Below are 24,181 nucleotides of genomic sequence, written 5' to 3'. Positions count from 1 at the left end.
GCGGGTTGGGGGGCTGCACCATGCCGGGGCTTCTGCTCCCTGCACTCCCAGGCTGCCAGGGCTGCACGCACGCCCTCTGGCTGGGGGTGAGTAGGAAGCTGTTCTGAAACTCCTACTTCAGAGAGCCTGTTTGTTAGCTGGAAAAAAAAGAATCTGCTTTGATTTTTTTCTTAAGATTGAGTCGCTCTCCAAATCACTTTCTTGGAGCAGGACTTTAACTTTGCCATAATTCCAGTGTGAGAAGAGGATGGGGGGTGGGGGAAGAGGTTTAGAGGGGAATGCTTTGCAGGGTGAGGTTTCTGCTTTATAGCAGGTGTTGGTAGGGACTGAAGGAGGGGGCTGAAGGGCTACATGCACAGATGGTGATAGACCATGCTGTACCAGTCTGGGAAAGTGATTAATCAATACTACAGGGATTTATTCTAGTATTTAGTTCTTTTAACGTAGCCTTCTGTTTCTCTGCTTAGGAGTTCTGTAAGAGAATGTTCTAAATGTGATGCTGATTCAGGATCTTGGTGATTTTAAGAGAAATCAAAACAGTTCCCTAACTGTTTTTTAGCTGGATCTTTTTGCAAATGGCAGTGAAGAGAACAAATGTTCTATCCATGTTTCTAATTGCAAGTTGCATAAATATGGCTCAGATTTTAATGAAAGGGACTTAGGGAAGTAATACTGAGGAATAGCAAACAATAAGTGAACAAGATGCTTAATGCACATTTTTCACAGTCCTATTGCATTTGCGTTGTTGTAGGCAACCTTTATTCTGATACTTTCCAAGTTTTGAGAACTTGCCTTTCTGACATTATTGATCTCTTGAAGCTTGTAACTTCATAAATCTTGCTTTCAGCAAAATTAAAAAGAAAACAAAAATTTAAAATCACCTGAAGTGGCATTATTTACATCAGTGTAATTCATGGTTCCTGATGCACATCTTTGCATCATGAGGTACTGGAGGATGTTGTCACCCTTTAGGGAGGATTAGTGCTGGAGGGAGAAAATGTCTTCCAATGAGCACAAGGCTCCTTCCCTTTTTCTTTTCATCTCTTCTTTAATGTTAGTCAACTTTTTCCACTGCTTGGCTTTTCCTCCTTGTCCTGTTCCGTTCCCTCACCCAGGTCTAGATTTTACTACCCTGGTTTCTTTTAATAATTACTACCTTGAAGTTTTCTGCCTAAGCTAGAACCTCTCCCCCCTCTATGCTGAGTTCTAGTGCTTCCCTTAGGCACTCCCTTCCCCCTGGTGCTCCTTGACCAAAATAAGCCGTTTTTTCTTGTAATCACAGCATGAAAGCTTCTTGTTCAGGATGTGCTTCCATTGCCTCCCCAGCTGTTTTAACCACTTCTTCCCTACATGGTAGTTTCCATCATTACCTTTGTTTCCTGCCCTCTTCCTCATTTAGCTCTTAGGTCTGTCTTCCCTCTGGCCAGCTTGGCTGTTTCCCACCAACCTCCTGATGGCGATGCCCTCTCCCAGTATACACAGGCTTTGCCTGGTCAGTTCTTAAGTTTGTCTTAAGAAGGACAAGGAACTACTGGAGAGAGTCCAGTGGAGGTCTACAAAGAAGATTAGGGGACTGGAGCATCTCTTGTATGAGGAAAGGCTGAGAGAGGTGGGTCTGTTTAGCCTGGAGAAGGGAAGCCTGAGAGGGGATCTCATCAATGCTTATAAATATGTAAAGGGCAGGTGTCAGGAGGATGGGGCCAGACTCTTTTCAGTGGTGCCTGGCAACAGGCACAAACTGGATCACAGGAAGTTCCATCTCAACATGAGGAAAAAACTTCTTTACTGTGAGGGTGACAGAGCACTGGAAGAGGCTGCCCAGAGAGGTTGTGGAGTCTCCTTCTCTGGAGATGTTCAAAACCCACCTGGTCGCGATCCTGTGCAACCTGCTGTAGGTGATCCTGCTTTAGCAGGGGGGTTGGACTAGATGATCTCCAGAGGTCCCTTCCAACCCCTGCCAGCCTGATTCTGTGATTGTCCTGCCTTTCTCCTCCCATTTCTCCTTCATGCCCAACCACTTTCCTGGCTCTCTTCATTTCCTGCCCTCCCCTGCCTCCACTGTCTGTCTGTCACCCTCTTAGTGTTTGAATTTCTTCTTGCACTGTGGTTATCAGTGGTGAAGTAGCTGAGGTTGGTGGAAAGGTAGATCTGAAGTGTCTGTGGGGGCTCTACCTCAATCCAGTGGGAGCTGTACTTAGGGCAAAAATAACCTTGAGCTGAAAAACACTTGCTCGCTCCATGGAAATGGTGAAATGGCTCATGATTAGAACTGACATGTGTGGGAGGTTGGAACACACCTCTGAAATTCTCAGAGGTTTTAGTCAAATTCTTAAAAATATTTACTCTTTATTTGTAAATATATATGTTGGAGGTAGGGCGAACTTGTCACCTGACACTGAGAGGACAGACAGTTTCTTTTAGGGATCATTAGCAGAATGATAATGGCACTAAATTGTAGCTACAATTAAAGCTTTATTTTCTTAAGAGGATATTATGATTAGTATAGCACAGAATTTATGATTAGAATCGCACAGGATTTCTGCAAGCAGAATCAACATTGTACATTTTGTAAGTAGCATAATACTGAATTTATAATGCAACTTATGATTTCTAATCACCTGGACCCTCTGCAGATCGGGCCAAATCTTTAATACCTGGTGTGTCAATATAAAAATCAAAATCTAGCCTCGAAGTTCATATAAAAGGAGTCACTCCCTCAATCCTGGGAGGAAGCAGAGGACAGTGGAGGCCTCCCTGGCCACTGGTGTGTCCCGGGTCTCACTGTCCAGCAGAAGCTCTGGTCCAGGTTCCCCCCTTAGGACTGGTAACTGCGTGGTTTTACAGGCTGTGTGCTGTCACGCTTCCCTGTTCTGTGGCAGGGCCATTACCAACCACGTAGGGTCTGGCTGCCCGGGACCTTCAAGGCTGGCAAGGGAGGGAGTAATCGGCCTGGCGCCCAGGAACCTTGAGGCTGGTAGGGAGGGGAAGAAATGTTTGGTTAGTCTACTTGGTTCACAGGACCTTCAGGGTCTGATAACAAGGGGAAAGAGAACAAATACATGACCCACTCAGTCACAAAGAATGGCTGCTCACCTCATAAAATGGTGCTAGTTATGCTAACCACACTGCCAGGGATCGGAAGCAGGGGGTACTGGTCACAAAATGACCCTATGAACAGTTGGTTTCAATGTGAACAGTTAGTTTGGTAGAGACTTAAACAATAGAGGACTGAGTTTTACAATGGGAAGTTGTTGACAATAGTGATGATAATAGATGCTCCCAGGATCCCTCTTGATACCAGTGACAGGTATTAGTAACAATTAAGGATGTTTTTATGCTGGAGGAATGACTGTAAGTGATTGAAAGCCAGGGTGCTTCTAGGATGGGAAGAAGTTACTTAGATTATTAAAAGATGCATTAAGAAGTAATGGAATGCATAGAAAAGTAGTCACTTAAGGCTGAACGTCAAGATTGTAAAGCAGAATGCTGTAGGATGTTTTTTCCAAGGAATTAGTAGAAACTATAATTTCTAAATGTTTATGTGTTGACCAGATGAAACGCACAAATATCTTGTAAGAAGTGCTTTCATATTAATGGGAGGAATATTGTAAAGCAAAATACTCCTTTTATTTGTCTTCTGAGAGAGCACGTGTTTGAGTTCTAGAAATGCAATATATAGCATAACCTCAAGTGGTGTTCACAAAGCTACTTGAAATAGGTTGCTGCTTTTCACTGTCATCCTTAAGTAGGACATAGGACCTAGACCATAGTCTGTGGGATTTTCTTTTGATTAATGTTTGGGGTGCTGTCTGTGATTATATATGTCCCAGTGTGTATTCCACCCAAAGTGTTACATCTTTTCACTATTTAGTTCTAGAAATAGTAAGTGGATGATACCACCCTAACTACACTTAATGACTAGATTATGTGTTGTTCTGGTTTTATGGCTTGACACTACACACTGTTAAATCACAGGTATGCCTAGAGATGATGTACTTATATGCCTACAGTTAGAATAGAGTAGAGGCAAGGAAAATATCTTTACTTGGCATAGTTTACAGTTCTTTAGCTAGTTTCAGTGTGCTTCTCCATTCTTCCTGTCCTGTTAGATATTTAAACTTTTCAAATACTGAAATTGAAGAGGGGAATACGTTTTTCAAATAGGAAGTGTCTGCAGAGTCGCAAATATAGGTTGAAGGGAGAGATGATGGTCTGCCTGACTCAGATGATTGTTTTATTTTCCTTGTTTACATGCTTATCTTCTATTTTAGAAATAGAAAATAAAATGTTTCCATTTTATCATGTTTTTTTGAGTGCAGTCCAAGTTCTTTAATTTTAATTCCACTTGGCATGTTGCCCCACTTAATTTTACAGCTTGGTCTGAACTTTCTATAGATGTATATAGTTGTTAGCTATCTGTGTGCTGTGTCTCGACTTTCTTCAAGATGAAGAAAGTTGGAATGTCACTTTTAGAGTTGGGTCAAGATTTCATTCCAAATGTTAATAGAAACGTAGATCTTGTTCTCTCTTCTAGCTGAGCTAGATTGCTTATGTGCTATTCACCAATAAAATTTTCCGCATTACAAAAAAGATTTTGAAAAACTCTTACCTAGCATTCAATAAAGCATTGTGAAAAGTGGGTTTTAGCACTTGAGACGCAAAATGTTTGCATTGATTTGGGGAGATAAATTGGAACTTGTTTTAATTAATTTCTTTTACATTTGACCTCTAGGTTCCAGCAAGATGTGGAGTGACAGTCCGAGACAGCCTAAAGAAAGCTCTGATGATGAGAGGTCTTATTCCAGAGTGCTGTGCTGTTTACAGAATACAAGATGGGTATGGTTTGTGTGTTTATGGTGTTTGCTCTTAGAATATCTTCTCAGACTTAATCAGTATGGCTGATTCTATCCAACATTTTGGAAGTTGTTTTCAAAGTTCAGAAAGATACAATACTTTTCACTAAAACAATTTGTGCCTTGAAGACCTGCCTAGAAAGAATGGCAAACTCCTAGAAAAAGATTTAATCGCTTCAAGAACAGGCATAATATAGAGCAATATGAGCTTACAGACTGCTGGCAAAACACTCGATAATCAAACTTGTCCTAACCAAACAAGCATTAAATAGGTTTCGTTAACTTTTTGATTTTGACTTGGTTATAGTGTGTTCTTAACTGAATGTAGTTCCTGTGGGGAAAAAACATTGAGTTTCAAGTCCTAAGAAGTTTGTAGATTATCTTACTGCACAAAATTAGCCATCTCTTTGGAACTCTTATGGAACAGGTGCTTTCACAGGCACTCTGTTTGATTAGAAGGTATCTGTCACCTTAGAATCAAGGAATCAGCCACTATTGGAACTGATTGAAAAAGTCCATTTCTTTCACATGGTGTGTCCAGGGGAGGTGTGCTTTCCTTGGTATGTACTGCTCATAAAATTTCCTACAGTTAGAGACTGGGTAGCAAACCCCCACAGCGCAACTTTCCACCTGATCTCCCATCTTCAGCAGGACACTTGCAAGGGTTTGTGCGCTGATACTAACGAAGGGCTTATTTACTCTTTAGAGAGAAGAAACCAATTGGCTGGGACACTGACATTTCCTGGCTCACGGGAGAGGAGTTGCATGTGGAGGTCTTGGAAAATGTGCCACTCACAACACATAATTTTGTACGTACAGTTTTTTTATGAAATGTGGAGTAGGGTTAAATCAACTTTGTACTTTCAAATTCAAATTAACAACTTTGAATAATATTTTGTATCTGTGGGATGTGGTGGGGGTTGCAAAAGAAGTTTTTCATCACAATAGATTGAGTGAATTAGATAGAATTGTAATTGAAATAAGTGATGTTAGAGTACTTGATCGCCCTTAAAACTTTCACGTTTGGATGGAAGACACCCTCTAAAATCTATAAATGTAGGGGGGTTAAATCAGCACTGCATTGCAGAGCTGTGATAATAATCTACTATTTTTGTATTGCTGTATCTATAAAATGTATTCTGGGCCTCCCTGCTGGCTCTGCAGCAGCAATTAACTAATGAACTAACTATTCCCAGAGCGGTGCTGACATCATCAATGATGCTAGTGCACAAATATGTTTTTGACCTGATAAGGCACCAAGTAAATGGAAGCTGCTAAGCAGAATACATCTAAATGGTTCCAGCTACATACAAAATCCTGGAAATAATGGTTGTCACATTGAGAAGAAAGACCTTTTATTTAAATAAAAAATCAAAATTCTATTTGCAAGCTTCTTAAACTATTTTACTCAAATGAGCTAGTTTGGCTGTGGCTGGTTAGATGACAGTCTAGTAGGCTTAATTTGTCTTTTTTTTTTTCCTTGTGAAATTTTGTTTGTTACATGTAGTAATACAACTAGAATGTGTTTTTATGCGAAGTATTGCTAAATTTGAAACTAGAAATGAAACTAGATCATCCTCCCCGCTAACAGGGGATAATATATGTTCACGTTTTTGTGCTTTTAAATGCTTCTGAGTTTCAGTAGTCAAAATTACAACTATATATGTAACCATACATAGAAGACATATATATATATATATATATATATAAAAGCCATATATGTATTTCCAGTCCTAGGAGTGTCAGATAGAAATGTCATTTGGCTCCTGGAAAAATTAGAAGATGAGATAATCTTTCAGCAGCTTTTGTTTTTATAGCTTGTATCCAATTAAACACTGAATGTTTGTCTCTGGCATGATAATAGTACACTGTTTCGCTTCAGATTTTTTGCTGTTTTTCTTAGTGCTAATGAAGTGAAACATTAATTCCAATAAATAGTTGAAAGAAAATTTTAATGCATAAAGACTATTTCAAAAAGGAGACAACATTTTATGTAAATGTTTGATATATAAACTGTAGGTCCAGCATCAAAAAAGAGGCTTGTAAGTGTATTTGAGGGAGGTAGAAATCATATAGTCCATCTTAGGCTTACAGGAGGACTTTATTTGATTATGATTATTTTTGACAATGTAGGTACGAAAAACATTCTTCACATTAGCATTCTGCGACTTTTGTCGAAAGCTGCTTTTCCAGGGATTCCGGTGCCAGACATGTGGCTACAAATTTCACCAGCGCTGTAGTACAGAAGTGCCACTGATGTGTGTTAATTATGACCAACTTGAGTAAGTAATCACAATTGGTTTTAAAGTTGAGTCTTTTATTAAGCTTACAGCTGTCAGTGATTTTTGTATGTTAAATCTGTAATGCAAGAAGTCAGAGGAGGTGCCTGAAAAAAATACAGGAGTTCAACTGTTCTTGTGAGACTGCATAATTCATATTCTTTCTGTGCTAGCTCAGACAACCAGTTCATATTTTTTGCTGGACTATGAAATGCTTTCTTTGAAGCATGAATGGGGTGGCTGAGCACTTGACTCTGAGACAGACTTCTCATTGTTCACAGTTGTTATTCTTAATCAAAACTGGTTCTTTATTATGTGATGGCTAGGGCCCTGTTTAAATGTTTAGATGTGGGTTTATTCTTTTCGACCTGAAGAGAATGTTAAGAGACACTAGTATAATATGGTGAAACTGGAGTTGGTTTTACAGTGATTGAAAATAAATTCATTGGTGAGTTTGCCTAGGTAAGAAACATAGAACAGAATATCCTAAACAGTCATGTGTTCCTGAATTTAATTATTGATTTATTTGTGTAAGTCTTTGATGTAGGTTAAGGATCTGGTGTAAACTGGCTCTGTGTTCTATTTGATCAGTTTCAGCAGAGGCTATTAAGTCTATTTAAAAATAGACTTTCATGTAAGGAATCATTTAAAATGCTAGTTTTCCCCCCAAGAATAAATTTAATTTCTGCTTATGTTTGTATTTGTAGCTGTTTCCTTGGGCATCTCTAGAGTTTTTGCTCAGGGCTTATGGATAGCATAGTTCTATCCATTTGGCATTTGGTTCTTGGCATTGCATCAGTGCAAACATTAAAAGAAGTTTGTGTACTCAATATATAGGTATAAATTGTGCATTCTTGAGAAACCAGATGTTTGCAATTTCAATTACAAGATTAAAAAATTACTTTCTGCAAAAGTATGTTTAGGGCATGATCTTTTGATCCTTTGTCAAGTGAATAATATTTTTAACAAATCTTGCAGATTAATGTGTTTAGTGTAGTCTTTATTCTACAATTTAGAATTTGATCAGTGAGGGGTTGGGTTTTTTCAATCTTAATGTGTTATATTGTGAAGCTTCTGTTTTTTGCACAAGTTAGGTTGGTTTTGTTTTGTTCTTGCCTCACAGTTTGCTGTTTGTGTCCAAGTTCTTTGAACATCACCCCATACCACAGGAGGAGGCCTCCTTAGGAGAGACCACCCCAGCATCTGGATCGTACCCCTCAGTGCCCCCCTCAGATTCTGTTGGGTATGACCTTATTCCTGCTGTTTAATAACATAACATTTCAATACTGTATGCTTAGAAACACTCAAAATATTGCTTTGCAACTCTTTACATTTTTGTAATCTGGCTTGTCAAGCAAATATATCCACCTATGCGTAACTTCAAAGAAGTGAATGTTTTCATTCACATGAATGATATAAATTAGTAATGAACCTAAGTTAAACGTATGCATAAGTGTCTGTAGAATTGGGGCCGTAGCTGTTAACTGAGTTCTTCTGCATGGTAGCTTAGACATGGTCTAAACTGGAAAGATTTTATACTTAATGCGAACCAAAACTATATCCTCATATTCTTTTAGTTTGTGTTGTCAAACTACAATTTATTTGCCTTGAAGTGGCATACCTCTGTTTCAGAATAAGCCACGCCGCTATAAGATTGGTGTAAACAGATGCCAATTCCAGGTTCATAATACTGCTTTAACAGCTTTTCCATGTAAACATTGCTTTAGTATCCTCCAGACCAGCTGTCTTCCTCCTATTTAGATGTTGAGATATACCAATAGCATGTTTGCTGCAGATCCAGGTTTTGTAAAATTAGACTTCTAAAACTGACCACAGCCTCCATCCCCTGTATTTCCAACAAAGATTCTGGACCATCTCTCTGTGAAGAGATAAGTGATCATGTTTAGATTGTGTTCCCGGTAGCTAAGAGATCACCGACACCACCCAGCACTAGATAGTTGAACAAATCTCCAGGAAAGAATAACTCAAGGATGTGTATCAAAGTCAAGAAACCTGATAACGGATTTATTAAGAACACCAAATACAAAAGTCTTCAGAAAAACATTCCTAGGACATGTGCTGCATTGCGATGAACTGAATTTGGCAGAGAGGCTCTCATGGAATAGAGAGCATTGTGTCGAAACTAAAGCAGAAACGCAGCTGGAAGCTATGCAGGCACCTATGGACTCTTAACTAGAAGAGAAGTTCCCTGGAGAGCCAAGACTATTTTATGAAAGATCAAATATGATGCCTCCCAGGAAAACAGATTGGCAGTCCTGCAGAGGGAACCTCATTTGGTAAGTACAAAGAAAGATGATGTTCTTATTTGTACTATTTTATGCCATTTCAAGTAAATTTGGAAGTGCCTCTTCCAGGTAGTGGATGTTACCTTTATATCCTGTGGATGTTAGTAAGCAGATTGTGGACAAGGCTGCTGCTGTGGTTCTCTAAGCTAAGCAGGCTCTGCCTTTGTCATGGTACAGCTGAAATGATAACCAGGCTAGAACTATTAATCTGTGAAGAAAGCTTGTTCATACCAATTGTGTGAAATGCCTGCAGATGCCAAAGGCACTATATAGCCCCAATCCTTATACTGGTATATGCTAAATTTTCCTACTTTTTAATTCCCTGTGCCTCACATTTGTGCTTTCCTACCAGTTTATGAGGATACAACAGGATGGGTTATCTTAATTGATACATGCACTACTTCAGGCAGTCTTAGTTCTGTGAAGTGAAAACTGAAAGGAAAAACTGAGACCAAAGCTGGTTAATGCCTTTAGGTTTTTAACTTCACATATATAAAAATGTTAACATTTTTATATTACTTGTCAGTTGAGGTTGAGGAGCTTTTCCTAAGTGTTGCATCTGTAAATGTTTGTGGTTGCAGGAGCTATAAAAGGTATCTAGCTTTCTACTTTTTGGGTTTTTACCTTACTGTACACTTCATTGTTAAAGGAAAAAAAAGGCATACATCATGCCTTCAACATTCTGTTTAATTTGAAAATGGTTTATGATTATAAGCTGTTCATAGGTAGTATGCATGTTACAAAGTCATGCAATTTTCCCCAAGCATCTGTTTGTAGTATTTCCTTTCCAGAAGCAGCTCAAATGCTATTGTATGAGCCTATAGCACTGTCCATACCTTTCTGCAGTTATCCTTTTGCCTTTCTTTAAAAAGCACAGAAATATTATTAAAGACATAATTGTGGAAATATTAATTTCTCTTGAATTTTTTGAGAGTAAAAAAAAAAAGCTGCCCTCTTCTATAGAAACATATATTTGCCCACGGATTTGTTAAAGGGAACTGCTACAATATGGAACAACAGTCAACTGGAATTTAAAAAGTCTGACATTTGAGGTTATCTTGTTTGGGAAGAGAGTAAGGGATTGAAATTTGAGAGCTGGGCAATGGGATTGAAAATATGAGGAACTAGAGCTTTATTAACACGAGTTTAATAATTGTGCCTTTGATTTCTCTGTTCTCCTAGCATCTTGCATGGCACAGCCCACAGAGGAAGGGATGTTACTAATCGTTTGGTAAACCTGAGGAAAGAGAAGGCAAACATCTTCATCTTTAGCCTTGTGAAGGGATTCCAGCGGCAGGCAAAGTGCCCAAAGAAGCGAAGAGTTTGTGTTGCAAGACCAGCTCAAGAGCAAAGGCGTGTGTGACATGCTGAGAAACTGTCAAGTGATCAAATGGAGAAGGTGGAAAGAGAAAGGGACGTAAAGGAAAAGACCATTGGACATGATGTAAAAGCTGCTAAACATGCTGCAGAACTTTGTTTCACTTTGCTCATGTGTAACATATGAAAGCAATGCAGTCCTGTAGGCTTTTATTCTTCCAACTGTAAGCCAAAGGCAGTCCCTCCAGACGTTCCACCCCAGGATGAGGGAGCACATATGGTCCCATTTGCACATTTTTGAACCCCTTATAAAAACGTGTCCGGCCTCCACGTTAGGTCTTTTGTCCCATTTTAGTTCTGTCAGTTTGCACTATCCTCTTGTGCCAAAGCAGTCATTTTAGTCAGAATCTACACTTAACTGGAAAGGACTATTAAAGTGTAGGTCTCCCCAATAATAGCCATTTGTAATAAAATTGAAGTATGCAAACTGCATATAATACATTGTATTCATTTGATTCATTGCACTATCATAAAGTTTCTTCTGTATCTTTACTCATAAAATATGAGCACAGAATTTCTGTGAACCCAATTCCCTGGATCTTACAGATGTATGAAAAGGGGAGAGATTAGCTATTCAAAATATTCCAAAGTTGTCTTTTTCAACTTCCATCTATTCTCTCAGATATTGTGATGTTTGGCAAAACTCAGCAAAGTCATGAGGCAGATGTTATACAGGGTAAGTAACCTGCGGAGTGAGTGGTAAGGGGGTGCATGGTCAGACTTTGAATAGCAGAGGCAGGTTGCACTTGATAGAAACTGAAAGCATCTGCCTTGCTCGAGGTAGAACACTGCTAGTAAGCAGGTTGGCATCATCTTGACTCTTTGAAAAACAACATTTCCCAACATGCTTCATCATCTAAATTTGAGGGAGGAAGGGGGACTGTCTGGTGCGCCATCCTTGGAAACTTGCCAGTCCCTGCCTTAGAGTGAGCTCCAGCCTATGATTAAACTCCTCTGCTTTCCTTTCTGTCTTCCAAATATTCACTGATCACTCTGCCTCAGCTGAAGATATTTAAATGTCTAGAAAAGCTTCTGAAAAGCCAAGGAAACAAAGACGCAGTCTTACAACATTGTACTTAGTACTACAACACCATTTAGATCCCCATGTGTTTAAGTGAGCAAAAGCTTTGTGCTTTATTGCATAAAACAATGATGAACTTTTCCCCTAAAATTCTGGCACCAGACCTTTTCCAGAGCACTCCATGCAAATGTTAACAAACTTCCTACAATATCCAACTTCATATGTGTTTTTGCTGAGCAGAAAAGGCCTGGTATCAGCATCTTTAGAAAAATCATCTTTAGCTTGTACAGCAGGTGGAGGAAACCTCTTGCTCTCCAAAACTTTATTTGCAAAACTGTGCTAGTGAACCGAAACCTGGTTTGGAGGACTAATGACATCTGCACAGGTTCTCTTGATAGGCCCTCATATATGAAGCTATCAGGAACTGATATGGGCCTAATGGCCAGTATAAATGCACACCGTTGTGATAATCCTGGCAGTGGTTTTTCACCTACAAGCCAACATGGATGAAAATAAGTTGTTATGGTATAGAAAAATGCACTAATCCATATGAAGTTATGACTGCTACAGATCTGTCCCATGCTGCTTTTAGATTGACTTCACAGAATGCTGTTAAGAGTGATCTTCTCTAGCTTGTACTTACGAACTTGTACTGCTATCCTCTTCTCCAAATCAACATTTGATTTGGGGTTACTGACTATTTCCAGGCTGCAGAGATGGGGAAAGACCAAAAATTACTGTTTTCTGGCAATATATATGGAGTACCACAAAAATTAAATTAGAACATGTTTGGTTTCCAAAATTTACAGTTTACCTGCTTGCTAGTGGAGCTGAGATACCGTTGTATCCCAGATCCCTAGCAGTCCTGAGAAACTGCTTGTATGTGGAAGTGCACTGTGGTCTTCATTAACAGCAGTAACAAAAAGCAAAGCCAATCATACTCTGGTGTAAACAAAACAAAAAAAGCTACAGTATGTATTGTAGCTTGCAGTAGGTTTCACTTGGGTATGAGTATGCAATCTACCAGGTGATAGTGTGTACTACACTGAGCCCTGTGGCTAAACTGAGATGTACTTGTTCAGGGTGGGAGGGGGGGGAGAAGAATCTCAGTCCAGCAGAGATGCTGTCATTTTAAGAGAAGTGACGCATACCCTATAACTGAAGGTAGATGAATGTGAATTTTCAGTGTTAACTGTTTGCCTACCTACAGCAAAATAAAAAATCCCAGCAAAAATCTTGAAGCCCAAACAAACCTCTTTTAAGAAAAATCTTTCCTGAGTAGACCAGCTCTTAAATATATGAAACATCACATTGGTGAGGTAAAGGAAATTGAGGAAAATCTGTATTCAAATTTTCTTTCGTATTTGTAAAGTGAACTAAATTGCATCATTGCAAGTTCTAAGATCCAGTGGAGGTACTGTATATGATTTTATAAAATTATTTGTTTCTGCGTAACACAGCATGTGTGGGCACTTTTCTGAGTTACCTTCCTCCTTCCCATGGACCAAATTTTGTAGAGTAGTAAATCTGTGGACATGTTGGCACTTGCTGTGATTGACAAAGGGTAAAAAAAAAAAAAACCAAAAACCTATATTTGTCTGCAGTTACTCTTCTCTCCTGACAAAACCTCTTTCTGTTTTGCCTTGATAAAAAGGGAGGAAACAGTGTGTTTATCCCAAATACATGGTCCAAGGAAAAAGCTTGTTCTGTCATACTGCCAGGAGATTTGACAACTCTATCAGCTTGTTGCCTGGGAAGCTGAGAATTGTTTGTTAAAGGACTGCCTACCTCTAAGAGGTTGGAAGAAAGTGTGCAAGATGAGGCGGTACAACATCTCTAATATGTCAGAATATTGACCTTTTTATTTGTAGAAGGTCTCCTCTAGTGAGCAGCTTGGCCGTTAACTGCTCACAAAGGCCACAGGAGCAACAGAAACTCAGATCCTGGTGTTTAAATTGCTGCTTCTTTAAGGCCCAGCCTGCTACATGTGTATGCCACAGTAAACAGTTCTTTGCAGCAGTTGTGTTCTGGTCCTCTTGATTATTTTTTTATTATTATTTTATTTTTCTGGCAATATGCTGGCACTATGTTTGCATAGCCTACAGAACTAATTTTGTAACTTGCCTGGAATAGACAATGTCAGCCTTTTCTAAATGATAATGGGCAGTCCTTTTTGCTCTGGTGTCCCTTCTGTCTTCCTGGAGTAATTAAAATTTAGGAATACTGTAAGAACGGGTTTTTGGTAGCTAAGAGGGTTGCTGCATTTTTTGTGGTGATGGGTTTTCTGTAGATTGAGATCTTGATGCAGATCAAGATAAAGATTTGCTGCACATAGGCAGAGCCTGGTGGTAATCTCTTCTCCGCTTGTGATCTCAGTAGGCCATCTTGGCTAGCAAACCGCTTGTGTCTTTCTCCTCACTAGTTACCTTTTTCAAGTAAAATTCCTATTTAGCAAAAATAACCTACCTTTTTCTCAGTGTCTGGAGGACACCCTTTAATGAAATCCTGATTGTATAGATGGAGCATGTGGCTAACTGCTTATGAGATTCCCATTTCTGGATTCTTTGGTGTCTAAAGCCCAGAAATCCTCACAATAATTGTTTAGAGTCTCAAAAAAAGAGTTCTTTATCAGCCTGTAATTGTTTTCTAAAGATCTGAACCTCCCCCAGTTAGAATTTAATGAGTAGAAAAAGCTATTCAAATTGTTTTCGAACATGATATGACATAGCATGCCATCAGTGCTGGCAACGTGATGGGCGTGATGACCTGTGACCAGAAGTACAGAAGCATTTGCAGATTCCCTTAGCAGATGACCATTTATGACTCAAACGAGGATGTGATTGAAACAGCATTTCTGCAGTTTGGTTTTCTTTCCCTTGGCTTACTCACCATCACAGAAAATCTGATTGCTTCTGTTCTCATCACGTGGCAGAGCTCACAGCGCTGCCTCACAGTCACTCCTAGTGCAATGAGCTGATGTTTGTTGTTACACATTTCCCTTAATTTCCTTATTACTGAGAACTCTTAGGAAGTTTGAGCAGGAGTTAACTATCCCAACAATGACAGTGCTGGCCTGGCTGAGACGCTTTTTAGGCTTTTCTTCTGAAATCTTTCTGTGCAGCATCTGACACACTTGCCTTAACATGAAAATAGAGTGCCTTAGAATGTCAGCCAAGTCGTGTGCTTGTTTCTGTGCAGTGTCCCATCTCCTGATGTGGGTTCTCGTTGCCTGATTTCCTTACAAAAATGGTCAGGAGTTCAAAACTTCCTCATCTACAGTAGAAAAGATTTTACCCGAAGGTATTTGTTAGCAATGAACGAAAACTTTAGCTTATCTATATATGTACATCAACTGCATTTTAAAAATGTTTCTGAAATTCTGAGCATCTTCTGAAATGCTTGTCCGTTCAAGGCCCTTTCCCGGGAATTTGTCTATTGGCAGTTTCAGTTCATTGCTTCCCAGTATCTTCCCAATATTTATATTCTGTGACAGTAGGTAACTATTTAAAAAAAAAAATGTTAAGCAGGGTTAAACCCTCTACCTATTCTTCCCTTGCCCCACTTCCCAAAACATAATCTAAGTATTTTATTACAAGACTTACTAGACTGATATTGAATTAATTTGTAAGCACTCTGTTTTGCCATTCTCAATTGTGAGATTGTTGGCCAGGAAAGAAAAGGTGACAGGTATTTAAGATACAGATAACACTGAGTTCTGGGATCAGTGCCGAACTGTATAAACCCTTCAAGGAAAGGTAGGGTAATAGTCTTTAAAGCAGACCCATTTCTGAAAAAATGTCAAGAGATCCTGTTGAAAATGTTAGAGGCCAAGGAGTGTTCGCTTAGAGGAGGCAGCCCCAGGACCTATTGCTCCTATTGCTGCTATATGCTGCTGTGTGCTTTATTTCTGAAGCTTCTCCTCAAGGGCATTGCCTTTGTGGGCATGGTAACGAACCCATGAGTAGTTGAATGGCTGGAGGACTCTACTCCTCTCTTAGGAGATGTTTTTTCTGTAAGTTCGAAAACCTTGTTGTCAGATGTGATGTATATTTTAACATAAAGTTGTCTTTGACAAAGGTGGCTGTTTCTCGTTGACCTTTTGACTTATATCCATTAAATTGAATCATTACACTTACAATTGACTGACCTTGAGTAAGAGATAAATGCCAATTTATTGTACTTCGTTTATCCATTTATTTTGTTTAAAAAATGACATTCTTACAAATGAAAAAGCAAGTGTTTAGATGTTTTGTCTTTTAAATATATGATTCATGATACCACAAATTAAAGACTTTATCTACATTTGTGACTGGCAGCATTTGTATTTCTTCAGAGAATGTGTCTGTATAGTCTGAACACTTACCTTTCAAGTCAAATCTATTGCATTGCCTAACTGTCTCACTGTAAATAACACTTGAAACGTTGCACTATTCAAAGTTATTTCTTAAACGTTGAGGTTAAGAGGTGACATGTTTATTTTTAGTATCAATAATTTGTATAGCATTGGCGATAACATTAATTAATTATGTTGAGTGACCAGTATGTAATTTTCAGTCTTTCTTTATTGAGCAATAATCTCATCCATACAATTTGTTTCGTGACATCTTCTGGCTGTTGTTGTGTGATATTAAGCATTTTTAGTTCTCAATGGGCTGCCATGAAAAAAGAGTGTATTGCATTAACTCTGAAGTGAGGAAACTGCAGATTATCTTGCTATCTGCAATGCATGTTGGGCTACATGAATTTTTCAGATCAGGATTTATTACTAGTAGTTTGGTATGGTATGTTAGGCTTTTTTGTTTTAACTCAGAACACTTCACAGCCATGTAATTAGGTAGTTTGTGCAGCAGAGGGTTGTTGCAATTGATCGTAGGGGAGTAGGGATCATTCATTAAAAATTGTTTTTATGCAGGCCTTTAGATCAGTTTTTTTTAATGTATGTATTATTATAGTTGAAAAGGACTTACCACACCCACTATGCAGTATTTGAAGCCATTTGTAGACCTAAATCCTCTTTTTCCTTGACTTTGTTTCTCAGACCACCAATTCTCCCTAGTCCTTCTCCTTCAAAATCCATTCCAATCCCACAGCCCCTCCGACCAGCAGATGAAGACCATCGGAATCAATTTGGGCAACGCGACCGATCCTCTTCAGCTCCCAATGTTCACATCAATACAATCGAGCCAGTCAATATTGATGTAAGTATTAATAAAGTTGGGATCGGGAATAGTAGATTTGATATTTCCCTTGTGAATATCAGTGCATTAAATTTATCACATGTACACACGAGTGCTGTGTTTCTAAGCAAATCCTTGGTGATCTGTCAGGATCTTCATAGATCCCACGTTAAGACACTTCTGCTGTTGAGAGCTGTAAGAACGCAAATAACCCATCCTCCAAAAGTAGAAGCTGCCTTTTGACAGTCCTGTCCTTTCATTTGCAAAGAAACATTCTACCACAAACCACTGCTTTTTTTTTGGTCATTAGTCCCAAGGCTCGTGCTACTAGCTCTACCACAGCATTAAGAATATGTAAGCCAGTAACTACTCCTGCAAACAATTATATGTTAAGCATTTTTTTATATGCAAGATAAGGATTTTTAATATTTGTAATTCAAGTGATATTTCTGGCATTGAAGAAAATTAAATTATTGCAGTAAGCTGAGTTCAGATTTACTGAATGTTCCTTAGGATTTCAGAAGCCCAGTATATATTGTTCTGAGCATTCTTGTGGAGTGTTCAGAAACTGGTACACTTAACTCGTGTTGCACAGTTTTTAGATTTCTGGATGCTGAATCATAAATAATAATAATGGTTGATAATAGATATAAGGCAACTAGGACCTTTGAAAATGTTGGTCGCAACAACCTCTTTCTAATTTCGCTGACATATACAGCTTGTATTTTACCCTTAAGTCTACTTGCTAGAAATTAATCATTTGTCAGGCGAGCAGTCTCAAAGTCTGCCTGGACGCTGAGGCACAAAATCGGTTTTGCACCTGAGCTGGGTGAAAGGTGAAATGTTAGTTTAGTATTAAGAATAGTCGCGTAGACATTTGCATATGATGCATGGCAGTGGTGCAGCAGAGAGGCAGGACCAGTGCTTTCGACAGCAGTGCTGGGGTATAAAGGAATAAAATGCTTGTGTAACAGGAAAAAGAAAAGATGATGAAAGTGGAAATACAGAGGGAAACTGCTAGAATTTTTTAAATTATCTTCTGTTTAGAAAATCCTTAGTATAGTTTGCTTTTAGTCTGAATATGTTGTAAAAGATACTCTCAGTTCACAGTGGATTGCAAGTGAAGGAAACCTTTTGCAGTTAGTCATTTCTGAGAAGAACAGAGTGCGCCTGGCTATGCAAATGAGGTGCTTTGTTACAAGAAAAAACTAAGCAGAACTCATTTTACTGATGTATCTCAGTACAGGAAATTGGTGTCCCAGCTTCTGATATGACAGTTCCAATAATTTGTGCCACAAACACTGTAACTGGAATGTTTGGTTGGATGTTTTTTCATGCATTTTGACCGACTGCATGTTTAAATCGGTATTTTCACGTCAGCATCTATTTCGAGTGGTGTACTACACTTTACTACAGAGAGACGCTGTTTTAAAGCAAATAATTTTGAAAAGTTTAGTAGTTGTTATAAATAGTTCTTTGGAGTTGCTACGATTAGAAAGCCAGGGTAGGAAACAACTTTTATTTCATGGACAACATGTGAGGTTATGGATTCTTAATTTGATCAATCTGAATTGATTCTGGAATGTAAATGACAATACATAAATTAAACACTTTTTTAAAATTTATTTATAGGACTTGATTAGAAACCAGAGTTTACGAGGAGAGGGAGGTAAGTAGTGTTTAAACTAGTTACTGTCCTGTATTTAATTACACAACCGCTCTGTCCCTTCCCTTTGTTATACTTCCTTCTACAAAACACAGGCACAAAGGAAAATATGACTAGAACAAAAAATGAATTTGCATTTGCTTGTCCATGAACTTAATATTTGTCTGACAAAGATCTGAGTCATTTGCCAGTCATTCTGGGAGTGGGGGAGACGGAAGGAGAAAAAGTTTTCAAGTGTTATCTAGCTTTTTATTTTTAAAATTGTCTTGCACTGTCACTTTTTTTGCTCTCTCACACACACACTCGTTCACTCACGTGGCTGCACGCAGGTATGCTACAACTTCCCAACTCTCTCTCAAAGATTGTCATGCCTGTTGTTACCTTTCCACTCATGGAAACAATGGGGATTTTCTTTGAAAACCATCAACATGGTAGATGGACCTTCCATATGAACTGCTGCATCCTAAAGCAGCATGAAACACTCCGGTTCTTCTCCCCCTCTACCCCTGCTGAAGATGCTGCTTTGCTGTACTGCATGCCTGTGCTACTCTTGGAACCAGGTTGTTAGGACCTTACACTAAAGCCAGGTCTTTTTATGTTTCCTTCAGTAATACACAGCCCTAATTCACAGTTAAGTCAGAACTAGTGCCAGAAGATTTTTTTTTTTTTCTTCATGTGTTATGCATGGGCCTGTTAAGTCACTTCTCGCACTGGCTGTCAAGGTCCTGAGAGGGCTTCTTATGTGCTGTATTTATTCCTATGAATATAAAAATAATACAGAAATAATGAAATAGTTGAGTGGGCATATGATGATTTTTCCAACTCCAAATCATTAACACAGTCGTCATCTACTAATTATAACTTGCTTCAGCCATAAGTAAAGTCTGAATTACCTTAGTGCACTCTATCCTGATCTCTAAGGTTTTGTGCTGTGGGCTCTCACTGACTATGTTTCTCCCATCCAAATCTGGTAGGTGGTAGGATGGTACCTACATACTGCGTTGTGTTTGGAGCTGTTTTTTCTTATGCCAGCAATAGAACGCTTTTTGAAAAGAAATTTTGTTTAATCCTGCAAGCCTACTAATTTAAAGTTGCCAGTATTTTTGTATGTGTTGATAGGCGTGGCTCTCTACAGTTTTGCCCATTTTGTCCAGCATTTAAATGTTGTGCTATCATGTTGGTTTTAACTTTTGATCATAAACTGTCTGCTTGGCATCTGAAAACAATTGGCTATTCCCAGTCCTGAAACAGTGTTACTAGTAATTGACTTTTTTTTTTTTCCTTCAAAGAACAGAAGCAATCTATGAATAGGAGTCAAAGCATCCTAGTTATTTCCCATGACTTCTTTCATTTCTTCTATGTGTCTGTCTTTCTGTCTCTGCCTGCCCGTCTCTTTCTCTCTAACAGCCCCTTTGAACCAGCTGATGCGCTGTCTTCGGAAATACCAATCCCGGACTCCCAGTCCCCTCCTTCATTCTGTCCCCAGTGAAATAGTGTTTGATTTTGAGCCTGGCCCAGTGTTCAGAGGTAGTTGGGCTCTTCTTTCTTGTTTTCACCCAAACAAAATAAGTAAAACCACAGATGCTGTTTGTGCCTCACCCTCACACCATGTGTATGTAAGTGTGTGAGTTTTATCAAAACACCTCTGGTTTTTGCTTGGCCTGGCTGGAATGCTTTGAATGTGCTTTTCACACATACTCACTTTCACCTTTACACGCTTGAAAATGACTATAAAGTCTGACTTAAATCTTCAAAAGCAAGGAATTTCATAGTTGAGGGTTTTATGCGGACCTTAACATAATTTTTCAAAACGAAGGTCCTTGGATTGCATTGCAGTGATTTTAAAGACAAAGTGATGTCCTTAACTTAGAATTTCCTTGACTGTTCAGTTTAAGTCAGTTCAGTGCTTTAACAGTTTTGTATATTTAATATTCTTTATTTTGAAAAGTAATCTAGGAAATCAAATGTGAATTACAAACATTTCCATTGATATCTTATTAGGTCTCAAGCTTTTCAAGTAATGTGACATGTCAACTTTCAACGAATACTTCATTTTGAGAATGTGCTATTGACACCACAGTGGGGCCCTAGATGGTTTTAGACCATGTAGTTAGTAAATTTCCAGGGAGTATTTGTTTGTGTCCTGTACCATGTAAAATAAGACTCTTCCATTTTCACATCATTGACTCTGGGGGTAATTCAGGCCTAAAGCTGTCAATGGATCTGTTGTATTGCACAAAATCCCCAAAAAACTCCATGGGATTTCGTGTGCTGGAGAAACCAACTATTTAGTAATAGCATGAAATGTAAATATTTGTGTATATGCATATACATGTAGAAGCGGGTAGTTCAGTGCATGTAGTGTGGTTTTCAAATGCTACCATCTTGGCTGTTTCAAAGACTTTTGTTTCAGAATATATCAAGAGCAGTTCACCTTATGAACTTGCAAAGTTCTTCCAGAAGTCTTTGTAAGAAGACAGGTGTTCCCAACAGGCAAACTGGCTACAGAATGGAATACGTTACGTACAGCTTCAGAGTCCAAGCTAATGACTTAAGTCCAACATTATCTGAAGTATTCTACTCTAATAACTTGGAAAACAGGCCATCTGGTATTATTATGAACAGATTAACTGTGTTCTACCGTGTGCTGTAAGCCTTTTTGGTCAAGGGTGAATAGTGTGCTAGTGTTTCTATATAGTGGTTTTAAAGTGTAAGTAGGAGACTTTAGTTACCTCTAAAGAAAACACATTCTGTAGAGCTTTGCTATTACAGAGAAAGTCTGTAACCCAGTAAACTTTTGGAAAATTGCTCATGTTCTAGGAACATCATACATTTAATTCCATATATGTGTGATTTCAGACAAATAGTATAATAAATATATGACAGCTTAGTGACTGTAACAATATAAACAAAAGTCCATCCTTAGGTCACTGGTGTCCAGCTGTTTGTAAATGTAGTTAGAATGCCCAATATGCATCATTATTGTTGCTTTAGCGTGAGGGACAAAGTTTATGGATACTGCATCCTATTTTTGATGTGTTGGTATGTCATTATTTTGTGTTTCCACTTCTGAATGTATGGATTTTAGCTCAGTGAGGACAAGCAGTGATGGATATATATAGTCTGATAAATTAGCACGCAGTGAGTCACTGAACTCAAACAACAGTTTAAAAAGTTGCAAAGTCAGTTTTTGAACTCAAGCTGGCATTAGGAGACACTTTTTTGGTAAGAAGGGGGCTTCTGAAGGACTACGAGGAGTAGTGTTGTCTTCTACCACTCCTCAAAGCACTGCTGTGAGAGAAAGCATTGGAATGTTGGAGGTCTTGTACAATGACATACATTGTTCAGCGGAGCAGCATGAATTTAATTAACAGTTGACCCTATTTTATGTCCTTTGCATTGGGAGGGTCATCATAACCTTGTTACAAATAATTATGGTGTATTTTAAAAAGCAGTGTCTAGTTGAAGTGCTCTATTTGTAAAGAGCCATTGAGGCTCTGAAACACAGCTCTGTTAGCCATGTTTTCCTGCATAGTTTTATTTAGATAACATATAGGCTACAGATGTACTGTTCTTTTTGTAGTTAATAGAATATGCTTCAAACAGCTAACTAAAGTACTTGTTCTTTTTTAATCCTTTTTACAGTCTAATATGTACTTTTAAATAAGAGCTTTCTGCTAAAAGATAGCTTTAAAACAGCCAAATGGTTTTCAGGTGGCACTTGGAGACTCAACTAGAAAACATTTCAGTTTTTTGCACTTAGTCTATTTTGATTCCAAAGTACAGTATTTCAGCTATTTATTTGGTCCCTAAAAGGTTAGCTACAAGAGATCTGAGAGGTAGCTGCTGCTAACTAAAATGGTACTACTTTTTTTCTCAAAGAAATTGGTGGAATTAAAAAATACATTATTCATTTTTTTTCTATTTAAAGAGACATTGTCCTTCTGATAATTCATGATCAAGAGACTGGGGACTATCTGGTATACAGGGATTTTTGCTATAGACTTGTCTCTTCCTGAAATGTAAGACTTGAGCACTGATCTAATATTAGGACAATATTCCTAGTATATGTTTGTTCCCTCTTAACATTTACATTGATGTTTGGAGATACTGCATCTTAAACACAATTCTTGCACCTAATATCAATACATTCTTGTAAGCTGGCTTCTTATAGATAAAATTATCCTGTTTCTGAAATTTAGGCTCAACGGCAGGTTTGTCTGCAACACCTCCTGCCTCTTTGCCTGGGTCACTCACCAATGTGAAAGCGTTACAGAAATCACCAGGACCCCAACGGGAAAGGAAATCATCCTCATCCTCAGAAGACAGAAATAGAATGGTAAGGGAAAGATGTTATTTTCATTCATAGTATGGTATATTCATAGCACAGAAATACTGCAAAACCATGTTCCTCTTGCTTTTCTTTCATCAGCACCTTCCAAGTTATTCTCAAGGTAAGTATAGTAATGATCAAGGACCAATAAATAATGGAATATTGAAATTGTGGGACTGATATATAAATCATTTAAATAATTGACTATACTCACGTTTACTTCATTGCACCCAAATGTCTTGGTGTGCTTCATATTCTAATGCCAGCTTCCCTTCAAATAACAGCTTAACTTTTCCAACCGTGACTCATGAAATTTGAGAATCACTAGAGAACTTTCAAATGTAGCAATACATAAAAATGTCTGCATTTTTTTAATTCACAATTTAGCATTATGATTAAGAATTGAAAAACAAATGAGACTTTCTTTTTGATAAGAGTTTCTTAATATTTACTGGTTTTAACACTGCCAGAAACCAGTGGCAAACATTTCATGCCAGGAAATAATTGAGTATACTTGTGTGCTGAGGTTTTGTGTATGGCTGGTTTGAAAAGTCAAATGCAGTTCCTGAAAAAGAAAGTTCTTTTAGGACTTTAATGATATGAAATGCTGATACTGAATCTTTAACAAAGGAGCTGTTTTCACAGAAATTAATGCACTCGCTTTCTTCCTTTTTGTCGTTTATGCATATATATAAAGAAAACTCTTGGTCGACGGGATTCAAGTGATGATTGGGAGATACCAGATGGACAGATCACAGTTGGACAAAGGATAGGATCTGGATCATTTGGAACAGTCTACAAAGGAAAGTGGCATGGTATGTGGCCATCACGGCAAACAGTTATTCTTAACTAAGTAACATTGCCTGCTGGGGGCCACCCAGCTGGAAAGCGGCTTCGCAAAAAAGTGCCTGGGTGTCCTGGTGGACACCAAGTTGAACATAAGCCAGCAGTGCGCCCATGCAGCAAAGAAAGCTGATGGTATCGTGGGCTGCATTAGGCAAAGCATTGCCAGCAGGTCGAGGGAGGTGATCCTTCCCCTCAGCACTGGTGAGGCCACACCTGGAGTGCTGGGTCCAGTTCTAGGCTCCTCAGTACAAGAGAGACATGGACATACTGGGGAGAGTCCACTGAAAAGGCCATAAAGATGATTTTTAATAAGTAGTGACCTA

General features: G+C 38.6%; 1 protein-coding gene across 1 annotated transcript in view; it reads left to right on the top strand.

The window, feature by feature from the left end:
- Positions 1-24,181, top strand: part of BRAF (B-Raf proto-oncogene, serine/threonine kinase) — an 88,787-nt gene that overhangs the window by 39,142 nt on the left and 25,464 nt on the right. The window contains exons 4-11 of the mRNA XM_075755461.1: positions 4,733-4,836; positions 5,560-5,662; positions 6,987-7,135; positions 8,256-8,375; positions 16,875-17,034; positions 18,646-18,682; positions 22,882-23,018; positions 23,710-23,827. Of these exons, the coding sequence (XP_075611576.1) occupies positions 4,733-4,836; positions 5,560-5,662; positions 6,987-7,135; positions 8,256-8,375; positions 16,875-17,034; positions 18,646-18,682; positions 22,882-23,018; positions 23,710-23,827 (928 nt within the window). The remainder of the gene's footprint in view (positions 1-4,732; positions 4,837-5,559; positions 5,663-6,986; positions 7,136-8,255; positions 8,376-16,874; positions 17,035-18,645; positions 18,683-22,881; positions 23,019-23,709; positions 23,828-24,181) is intronic.

Source organism: Balearica regulorum, chromosome 1 (assembly GCF_011004875.1).
Source record: "Balearica regulorum gibbericeps isolate bBalReg1 chromosome 1, bBalReg1.pri, whole genome shotgun sequence".
In the NCBI taxonomy this organism is placed as follows: domain Eukaryota; kingdom Metazoa; phylum Chordata; class Aves; order Gruiformes; family Gruidae; genus Balearica; species Balearica regulorum.
This window is presented reverse-complemented; position numbering and strand designations above follow the sequence as displayed.